Raw genomic sequence first — 10,333 nt, forward strand, 5'->3', positions numbered from 1 at the left:
TATTTTCAAGACAGGGTTTCTCTGTAGCTTTGGAGCCTGTCCTGGAACTAGCTCTTGTAGACCAGGCTGGCCTTGAACTCACAGAGATCCACCTGTCTCTGCCTCCCGAGTGCTGGGATTAAAGGCATGCGCCCAGCTGACTTTTGTGTTTCTGTGGAAAGATCAGAGCCTGGAGTTGTCCTTTCCTTGAAGAAGAAGCTCTCTAAGTTTCCAGGTCACCCTTGTAGGTCAAAACAACTCGAGTCTTTGCTGCGCTTCTTGAGCTGGAAGAGACTTTTGTTCGGTCCTGACAGGGTCTTTAGGTTGCTGTCCTTGTTGTTGCCCTCACTGTATCTGTGAGAAGGTGGAAGCTTTAGGTCAGAGTGCGATATGAATCTGGGTCTTTCTACCTCCTAATTTTCCTTTGCCAGCCACTAACCATACCTGTGGCTATTTGGCCTTTGAGTTTGGAGTCGAACACCCTATTATGACATTTTCTCCTCCACTGACACATTACAACTCTGCTCTACTTTGCAGACTTGGAGGGGTTCAAAGGAGAGGATTATTGGACTCCTGCTCCAACCAACATTGCCCTTCTTGGGGAGTCTGTGATGAGATGACCTAAGGTGGTGATTCACTGGCTTTTGGGGCTGAGAGAACAGCCAAGATGTTGCTCACCTGACCTCTCACTGTGTGTGTTGGGGTGGGGAGGAGGCGCCTATCATCTAGTTGGTTTATCAGTGAAATGGAGTTCTATTGTAATGATTTAGATTTGCTCACTGAGAAGCCCTATGCGAGGTTAGCATGCTACAGCTTCCGATTTAAAGATCTAAGGTTCCACAAGGAAATCAGTATCCTACCAGGTCAGGAATGAAAGACCAGAAACCCATATCCAGGACCGATGCCAAGCTGGGCCCTCTTGTCTATCCCCAGGCCCCTTGCTCCCCATCACACTGAGGACACTGAAAACCCAGGACAGAGAGAAGACTCCAGTGTCTTCAGTGTAGCTTCTGCTTCGGACAAATGCTCAGTCTTCTAGCCCAGTGTGGGCATGGAGAGTCAATGGAGAAATGAACAAGTTCATGAAGAGATCCAAGGACTGAGAGGAGAGTCAGCCGTATGTCCCTCCCCAGGACTCCCATCTGGGCTCCTTGTGCTCTTTCCTCCCCACCCTTCCCTTTTCACAGAAGTGCAGGACACCAGAGGTACCAAAAAGGCAAACTGGACTTTATTATAAAGTTGGCTACAAAGTCACCGCAGCACCACGAGGTGGCCACCTGGGCAAGCCCAGGTAGTCTGGCGGCCGGGTGAGTCCTGCACCAGGTACACGCACTCGTGCAAGCACACGTGTGGCGGCAGATCTGCCTTCCTCCATCGGAAAGGAATGTAGCGTCTCTTCGCGCCCCCCACCCCAGGCGCGGGGCGCAAAAGTCACAGGAAGGGCCGCCAGGGCGGCAGAGTCCGTCGGAATTGAAATCCCGTTACTGCTTTGTAGAGAATTCTACGTGGGTGTCAAGAGCCCCTCAGGGCACAGGCTAGCCCCTGGTGGGCCATGCCTTTCCCCCACCAAAACCCAGAGGTGGCTTGGCCTCTAGGAGTGGAGAACTGGCCCAGACCCATGGGACAGCGCGGTGGGGAAGTGAGACTCCCCCATTTTCCGCTTGAAATCCATTCAAGGAAGCTCACTACGAGTGAATACAGATTGAAATGGAAACTGGGATTGCTCGAAGTCCCTTGATTTTAAAAAGTTGCTCCCTCCCTTGCCCTCCCCCCTCCCCCCTAAGTCCTTCAGGGCCTGGAGAATCAGATATATCCCCCTCTGGCCCCCAGAATCCCCCCAACAGTCCCGGGGGGGTGGAGAGCGGCTCCACGTCTTGATGACAATATGCCATACTTGACGACGTTAAGTCACAGACTTATTCAAAACGTTGGTTCCCCTCCACTTCCATCTGGAGAGAGAGAGAGAGAGAGAGAGAGAGAGAGAGGGAGAGGGAGAGGGAGAGGGAGAGGGAGAGGGAGAGGGAGAGGGAGAGGGAGAGGAGAGAGAGAGAGAGAGAGAGAGAGAGAGAGAGAGAGAGAGAGATTAGTTGAGCCTATCAGGAAAAAGGGTCCTAGAAGGACTCGGGTGTGTACAATATTGATATACATTCTGGGCTTCAAAGGAATCTGCCAAATGAGGGAATGATCTCCAGAGTGGGCAGATCGGGGCAATACGGACAGACGGAAGGGAGCTGTGGCTGCAGCTTTAGACAGCACAGGGCCACTGGGATGGAGCTAGGGGCTTGGCACGGTCCTTTCTTTCCCCAGCTTCCATCAGCTGTTGCTCTGCATCCCCTTTAGAGGAAGCATTAGCTCTCATCAATTTTTCTATAACTTAAAGTCCCCTTAACTCTAGGGCCTTGATTATTTTTGTCTAGAAAATAGGGGTGGTGACCAGTCTAGGTCCCTCACAAACTTTCAGGCTTTACCTAAGGATTGTCCATCACTTTATCCCATATCACCTCCTCTGGCCCGCCAGGTCTACTAATCCTTCTTACAGAGATTTGCATTGTCTTTGCCCTCACTGCCCACCTCAGTGGTAGATGATATTGTCCACTTAATAAAACCGAGGATCAGAGAGTGGGGACTGATTCACCTAATCTGCCCAACATCTGACTGGAAGGACAGGGACAGGTGCTCTTGGACATGAGACTGGACTCACCTTCATGGAAGCTGTCTTGAACTTGGCTCTGGAGTTGATGCAACTCATCAGCAAACCCTTCGTAGGGGAATGTTGAGACACTTGTCTCAAAGGCGGTTTCATAGGTGGCCAAGTCCTCCAGGAAGCTGTGGTCTTCTGGGGACAGGTTGTTGCAAGGTGACAGGGCCCCTCCTGGGACCTCTGTCTCAGGATCTCCTGAGCCCCATTCCCCATTGGGGTCTGGAGTAGAGAGATCCATGAAGATGTCTTCCACTGGAGTCTCTTCCAGGAATAAATTGTCAGGGTCAACTAGGAAGTCCAGCTCCTGGCATTTCCAGGGCTTCAGATCCAGGCTAAGCACAGGGGGTCCAGCCCCTGACAGGGACAAGTTGGGGTTCAGGGGCTCCAGCCCTCCGAGTGACTCTAGCCCCCCGGTGCCAGCCTCAGCTGAAAAGGGTCTGTCCATGCCCTGAGCCAATTGGCTGATCTGCTGGATGAGACGATCTATCTCATTTTGCTCTTTCTCAGAGTACTGAAAGAAACTTTGCTTGACTGGAGAGGCCTCAGGTGTGAGCAGGCCTTCAGGCACCAGGGGAACATCCACAGAGAGGGGACCCCGGAGCTGAGCTAGGGCCAGGAGTGTGCAGTCCCCATTACCAGGGCTGCTAGGACTTGGGGGCAACTTCTCATAGAGAAAACTGCATCCCTCCTGGGTGAAGTAAGTCTTGGTAGGGTTGGGGCTCAGTTGCTCTGGGAAGGTTTGGCTGGGACTGTTCAGGTGTGCTTGGAACGCGGTGCTGGGAGGAGTCAGCTGCTCATGGGTGGGACTCCCCAGAGGTTCTGGGAACGTGGCAGTGCTGGGAAGTAGCTGGTCTGGGAAGGTAGAAGTGCATGGAGCCAATTGGTCTTCATAGCTTCTGACTGAGGTTTCGCTCAACTGTCCTTGTAGTGAACTGGTCAGTGGGTCTGGGAAGGTTGCACTGCTGGGTGTCAACTGGTCAGAGAAAGTCACGGTGCTTGGCGTCAGCTGTTCTTGAAGAGAGCTGGATGGAGTGGGCAGGTGAGTCTGGAATGGTTCGTGGAGACTGAAGAGGAAAGCACAGCCCCCTGGCTGATGGGGCGTGTAAGGTGGAGTACACACCAAATCTTTGCTTAGCTCTGCTTGGAGAGAAGGCTCAGGCCTCGGAGGGAATGGCAGGTAACTGAAGTCCAGCTCTTTGGAGGGTTGGGGAAGCTCTTCTGCTGTTGAGATCACACCTAGCTCAGGTGCCCTGGGGAAGGTAGTGCTTCTGGAGCGTCCCAGAGCTGGCATAAAGAGTGGGTTAGAACACTGCTCCTGGGAGAAGACATTCTCAGGGAATGAGGGTAGGACGGCTGGGGTTCCTAGGACATATGCAGCCTGGGTGTCTTCAGAGTTTAGCTGCTGGCGGAGGCTCCAGGCTTCCGTGTCACTGGAGAGGAAAGAAGTAGAGGCTTGTAAGGCTTTGCTGTCCATTCTCAGAGTCATTTTCTGAGTGGCATTCTCTCCATGCTGATCTCAGCTCCTCCTCCCCTCTCCACTGTCTTGTATCTTACACCTTACCTGATAGGGTAGTTATTGGCAGTAATAGGGCCTTCTGGACCTTCTGAGTACAGCATGCAGTAAATCCATGCCCAGCCTCCGTGCTTGGCTTGAAGTCTCACTACCATTTCTGCCTGGATATCTCCATTTTCAGCCACTGAGGAGAAAGAGAGATACAGGGTTAGCAAGCCCATCAAGTAGCACCACTGACACACCCACCTCTCTCACCTCTACACTGGATTGAGGGAAGTATAAATTTTCTCTCTTACTACCCTGACCTACACCTCTAGGCTGCCCACCTTGACCTTAGCGATGCTTCTTAGCTGTGTCCTATGTTACTTTGACTTCTCACCCCAAAATTGACTCTCTAGTCTTCAAAATTGCAGGGCTCAGTGTCTTCTCAACGTCAGTGTGGAACACAGCCCTTCCTGGCCTATGTCCCATGCCTTCTCCCAGCTTCCTGTGTTATCCACAGTCTCTCAGGACACTCACACAGGCGGTAGTGTTGAGAAGAAGCGTGGGCCAGGTCCTCAGGGTGTAGCAGTCCATACCATGACTTACAGAGCAGTTCGCTGCGCTCAAAGCCCAGGTAGATTAGGACACTGGGAAGGTGGAAAGGGTGAGGTCAGCTTTCTGTTTTTCTTACTTGATGCATGCACTTCACTCCCTCCCAGGTTCTCTGCCCACTTAAGCCCCATCCTCCCTGTCCTGAATCTAAGGTCAAGAGTCTAAGGTGCCCTTCTTTCTGCCCTCCCTTCTTACTGTAGTTTGAACCTCTGGGCTTACCTTTCAGAGATGTCCAGTAGGGCTAGGTCCTTAGCATGCCGGCTCTGGAACATGGCCAGGAAGAGTGAAGCAGGACCAGGGCCAGGGCCAGGGCCAGGGCCAGGGCGGGGTCTTGGCTCCAGTGGGGCACAGAAAGCTGTGAACACGGGGTTTCCTGCCCAGTAGGCTCCAGGTGGGTGAGCGTGGAATCGACCTCGAATAAGCACCAGTTTGTTGCCTGCACTCTGGCGCCGGAGGGACTTGGAGGTGTTGAATCGGCAACGGAAAAGACGATCTAGGTGAGCAAAAAGAAAAACTGACTAAGAGAGTGGGCACCAGAGGAAAAGTAGACGGTTGGCACGGGGGGGCAGAGGGGTGGGCCGGAGAGTGGAGAATAAGCCCGTACCAGCATCCAGAGCAGAGGGCATGGTGAGCTGCTGGCGAACAGTGAGATGGTCAGCAGGGTCAATGATGTCGTAGATACTGTCACCCTGGGCAACCAGGTCCACCTAGAAGAATGAAAAAAGAGGTGATCGTTAGTGAAGGCAGTAAGAGCCAATCTGTAACCAATAGCTTTTCTCAGGGCAGAATACCCCCTCACACCTCCAGGAACTCTCAGTTTCTTGGTAAGGGAAAGCTCATTTTATCCCACATATGCCACAACCCGAGATGCAAAGACTTTCAGTACTCACCATAGAATGGCCCAGATGCTCGCTCACACTTTCAGACAGGTATAGCAATTTCCCCTCAGCTGTGAACACAAGCAGAAATCCAGGTAGTGCTGCCACGATGTCTTCAAGCTCTTGAGCTGAGAGAAGCCCCGTGGGGCCAGCCAGAGGAGTGCCTGTAGGGTGAAAAGATCTGGTGAGTCAGGGTAAGACTCGGGTACAAAACAGAAATGAGGAGGGCATCATCTGAGTTGCAGAGAAGACAGGAAATTCTCGCAGCAGAACTAGCTCTGCAAACACCTGTTGACCCTATGCTTGTGGATTTTGGCCAAGAAACCTGTTGCTCAAACTATCTAGCCAGGGAGCCCTCAGACTTCCGAGCCCCGCGGGAACCTCCGCGGCACTGAGCGATCAGCACTGTGGACAGAGCTCCCCCGAAGGGAATGGAGTTCAGCACCGCGGACAGCACTCCCCAGAAAAAGACTGCCGTTTTAAGTACCGCGGACAGCGGCGGGTGGGCATGCTGGTTTCAGAACCTCGGACAGCACCCCAGAGCGGAGAAAGACCCTCTAAGCATATCCTAGATCAAGCTGCTCTCCCCAGACTTCACCTTTGCAGGCTTTTCCTGCAGCTTGCCAGGCTTCCTTCCGTCCACTCTCCGGATTCCTGAAGTGCCTCTGAGGCAATGGGAACCTAGACCATTCTATTTTAGCTCTCCATATTCCACAAATCTGGCTAGAACCATCATCGGTCAGGCTAGTTTAGACAGAGCTCAGGAGAAAAAGTAGGAAGTCTGGAGTCCCCTCAAGTCCCTTCTCTCCACAGTCTTCCACTACGCTGTCCTAGACAAGCGGCAATTTCAGCGCGTTCCCTCAGCTCCTACATCCCTGGTCCCTGTTAGCCTCTGGTAGCCCAAGCTTGCTCACCTCCAGCAAAGAAGACACCCTTGCGAGTGTAGATGCAGGCAAGACTCATAATGTGCAGGTAGGACAGCCGGACCTTGTCCGCTTCAGCCAACGGCAGCAGTTCCTTGAGGTTCCGGATCTCGGCGTTGATCTGGTCGCGGCGCGCCTTGGAGGCGCCCTTGGTGGATCGGTACATGACTGCCGGCTGTGGAGCTCCGGCTCCGGCTCCCGAACACCTGCGATCCTGTCCCGATGCACCGGAGGCTTCTTCCTTGCTTCCCGGTCTTTCGCTCAGGCTCTCGCTTGCTCCCGGCTCCACTCCTGGGCTCCGCTCGGCAGCGCTGCCCCCCTCGCCTGCCTCGATCCGCCTTATATAGCTCCTGGCAGGCGTGGGGGGCTCGTTTTAGAGACGGGGGGGGGGAGCGGGAGGCGGGAGGCTGGGCTAAAGCAAGCTGCAGCGGGAGCCACTGGCTGGGGAGGGGGGGCGCTCCTCCTCCCTCCCTGGCTTCCTACGTCATCTTGTGACGTCGAACAGGAGAGGGAGGGGGCGGAGGAGAGGGGGGAGAAGAAGGCTGCGGAGGGGGCCGGCTGGCGAGATCTGTGCAGAGCCAGGCAGGGAGTGCAGGGTCCCAGAATTTCTATTGTATTCTATTGGGAGGAGGGATAGTGCAAGGGTTAGGGTGGTCTGAAGACCTTGGCAAGAGAGTTTGTAGAAGGCCAAGGACAGGCTGATACCAACACTGAGTTTTCTAAGGAGGCAAAGGATAGGGAGGGGAAGGGTCTTCTGCGAATTTGCCCCTACTTGCCATGCAAAGGTCAAAGTCACATGAGAAACTTTCCTTGGCTTTGGGGAAGGGGTTAGGTCACATCTGGGGGTCTTTTCTAGGGTCTATTCAATCTGAAAGCCCTTAGCACTTTCAAATAAATAATCCCCTCCTCCCCACCAAGCCCTGGCCTGAGGGTCTAAATCTCTAGGATAGAGTGGAATGGTGGTCCTGGGGGGAAGAGACCAGCTGAATTCGGCCTTGACCATATAACCGGGCAGCACAGGAAGACAAACATCACCTCTGTGATCTGCAGTGATTCTTCATTCCTTTATCAGTTAACCTTAGACATCTGTGGGGGAAACTGAGGCAAGGACCCAGGGCCTGGTGAGGATCTGGGTCTGCATTTGGGCCTCCCCGCACCCTCTCCAGCTTGCCAGCCCCCAAGGCGAGCTGTTCCCCCGCCCTCTTGCAAGCCCCAGTCTCTCCGGCGGGCTGGGGGCGGGGGCGGGGCTGGGGGAATCCCAGCTCCATATTAGGACAGGAATCCTCCGGCGGCTGCGGCTGCAGCGGCGACGGGCGGGGCCTAGCGGCCTCCGCACTGCTCGGGAGAGCTCCCCCCACCGCTTCAGCGGGGAAGAGGGGGAGGCAGCCAAGAAACCAGGGTCTGCTGGGCCTTCCGTGACTACTGCACCTACCCAAGACCCTTATTTTCTGCCAAGCTCCCCTTCCCATCTCCCTCCGGTTCTTGCTCCATTTTTAGCGTCAAGACTCCTCATTCTGTCTTTCCACTTCTCTCTCTCTCTCTCTCTCTCTGTGTGTGTGTGTGTGTGTGTGTGTGCGCGCGCGCGTGCATGCACGTGTATGTGTGTGTGTATGTGTGCTTGTGTTTGTGTGTGTGTTTCCTTTCCCCCCCCCCCTTCCTCCATTGAATGTTGGGTAGTCTGTCTTGGCTTTGAGGACTTCCCAAGCTCCTGAAAACTGCACCTTTGATTAAATTATCTGTCTTTGTCAAGCTTGTCTCCATAGGGTGTCCTTCCTAGTCACTGTATACAATTGCTCTCTACACAGGGAATGGGCGCCCTTTCTTATCCCTCAGCCTCATGAAGGAGAAAGCAAAGGTCTATGGAAACTTTTTGCCTGAAATCTCATTTAGAGTAAGCACATGTAAAAACACTTTTAGGGCCAGTAAAAAGAAGACCAATTTAAAAAGTTGAGGGAGAGGGACAGTCCTGGCTGTAGAAAGTCACAGAGGTAGAGATAAATTTTGACACCAAAGAGAAAAGTTCGTGGTCAAGGAAACCCCCATTCCTCTTGGTAGGGGTGGTAGCAAGAGAAGCCATGTGAGGAGAAGGAGTGTTGGAAGAGGACGCCTGCAGCAATGGGGCTACCATTTAATGGTAGAGCAAACTTCTAGCATGCTCAAGGCTTGAGTTCAATCCCCAGTGATGCCAAAGGCAGTGGGGGTAGGAGGAGAAGGAAGAAGTACATGGTTGTAGAGACCCTATCCTGGTGTTTTATACCATTTTGATAGAGACTGAAAACATCCACTTAAACCATCATGTGGCAAGTGGATTTGCTTGTTTCTCAGTAGTGAGGATGGGACCAGGGCTTTGTGCATGCTGGACAAGCATTCTATTACTGAGGCTCATCCCTAGCCTTTCTTCCTCACATACAGATGCTTTAAGCCTTGGCTAGGAGACGTTCTTGGTATCTAAGTTGTGTCTCTCTCCGGGGTCCAGCTAGTCTCCCTCCCAAGCAGTTCGAGCAGCCCGGCTGTGATAGCGCCGGAATGGTGGCCACTGTCCGTGGTGCTGAATATTGCCTTGCCAATCAGATTGGCCACGGCCTGCCTGTTAAATCAAAGCAGAGGTGGGCCTCAGGATAGACCAGGGTGGCAGGACGCAGCTGCCATCCTCTTTCCTGAAAATATATATGGGCTTTTTACAGGGATGGGGGGCGTCAAGACTCCTGGGCTCTAGGAAATAGTTAAACTAGGCTTAAGAGAGTTAGGCTCAAGGGAAGAATCCTTCAGTTTTTCCAGGAGAATGGACTAGGGATAAAGAACTTTGGAATGGGAGAAGGGTCTAGAAAGGATCGAGGGAGGGGTGGAGGGGGGATCATCCTAGTTTGACTACTCTGATTCAAGTTGAGAAGCTCTGTGTGCCCCCAATGTCTCCTCTCCCTAGGCCAGCTCCCTCTCCTCTTGCCTCCCACCTCCATGAAACTATTTTTAACTGTGCAGAACCAAAAATAGCCTGGCAGCCGCTTCAGGCCGTGGGAGAAGAGCTATTTATATCACCAGTGACGGTTCTGAAATAGCAGGCAGGAGGAGGGGGCGGCTGGCACGCTAGAGAGCTCCTGGCCGCTGCTAAAAATACTGTCAGTGTGAGTCATCCTGGCCTGGCTGAGTCACCCCACTCTCTCCCCCCCAAGCGGCAGGCAGCAGCAGCAGCAGAACAGAATTGGAAGTCTGAGATGGGGGAGGCATCACAATCTTTGGTTATGGGAAAGTGGGCAAGGAGTGAGTTGGGAAAGGGGCTTTGGGGTCTCTCTCTCTCTCTCTCTCTCTCTCTCTCTCTCTGTGTGTGTGTGTGTGTGTGTAGAAGGAAAAGGTGGGGGTGTATAAGAGACTCCCAGCACTTACTGGGTGAGCATGCAGCATTTGCAGCTCTGCTCTCCTGCAATAGGATGCTTGAGCAATTGAAGGGGAGATGTGTGTGTGTGTGTGTGTGTGTGTGTGTGTGTGTACTTGACTGAAGCTGTGTTGCATGTTCTGTGTCTGCATCCAAGCCTGTCTGTCTGAACACACTTGTCTATCTGCATCCATGTATCTGTTTGCATGTGTTTTGTAGCTGGAGTCTGCATCCTTGCATGTCTACACATTTGCCGGTATCTGCATTTGCATTTTTTAATCTGTCTGTGTTTTTCTAAGTCTCTACCTTCCTGTGTTGCATGCAGTTTTGTATTTTGTGCTTATATTTACTTGTTTTGCAGCTCTCTGTGTGTCT

At 53.0% G+C, this 10,333-nt stretch overlaps 1 protein-coding gene across 1 annotated transcript; it reads right to left on the reverse strand.

The window, feature by feature from the left end:
- Positions 1–1,185: 1,185 nt before the first annotated feature.
- Positions 1,186–7,686, reverse strand: Npas4 (neuronal PAS domain protein 4). The gene is made up of 8 exons (XM_075973086.1): positions 6,580–7,686; positions 5,678–5,829; positions 5,392–5,494; positions 5,007–5,280; positions 4,713–4,822; positions 4,242–4,377; positions 2,681–4,110; positions 1,186–1,928 (listed from the first exon to the last, which is right to left on the reverse strand). The coding sequence occupies exons 1-8, from the start codon at positions 6,752–6,754 to the stop codon at positions 1,900–1,902; spliced, it is 2,409 nt and encodes an 802-aa protein (XP_075829201.1). The 5' UTR covers positions 6,755–7,686; the 3' UTR covers positions 1,186–1,899.
- Between the last annotated feature and the right edge of the window lie 2,647 nt (positions 7,687–10,333).

The sequence above is a fragment of the Microtus pennsylvanicus genome, chromosome 5 (assembly GCF_037038515.1).
Source record: "Microtus pennsylvanicus isolate mMicPen1 chromosome 5, mMicPen1.hap1, whole genome shotgun sequence".
Classification (NCBI taxonomy): Eukaryota; Metazoa; Chordata; class Mammalia; order Rodentia; family Cricetidae; genus Microtus; species Microtus pennsylvanicus.

Coding starts and splice junctions, on each gene's coding strand:
- Npas4 (XM_075973086.1), bottom strand. CDS start 6,754: ATGTACCGATCCACCAAGGGCGCCTCCAAGGCGCGCCGCGACCAGATC. Junction 5,830..6,579: donor GGGTGTCTTCTTTGCTGGAG/GTGAGCAAGCTT, acceptor TTCACCCTACAG/GCACTCCTCTGGCTGGCCCC. Junction 1,929..2,680: donor TCAAGACAGCTTCCATGAAG/GTGAGTCCAGTC, acceptor CTCTCTCTCCAG/ATGGAAGTGGAGGGGAACCA.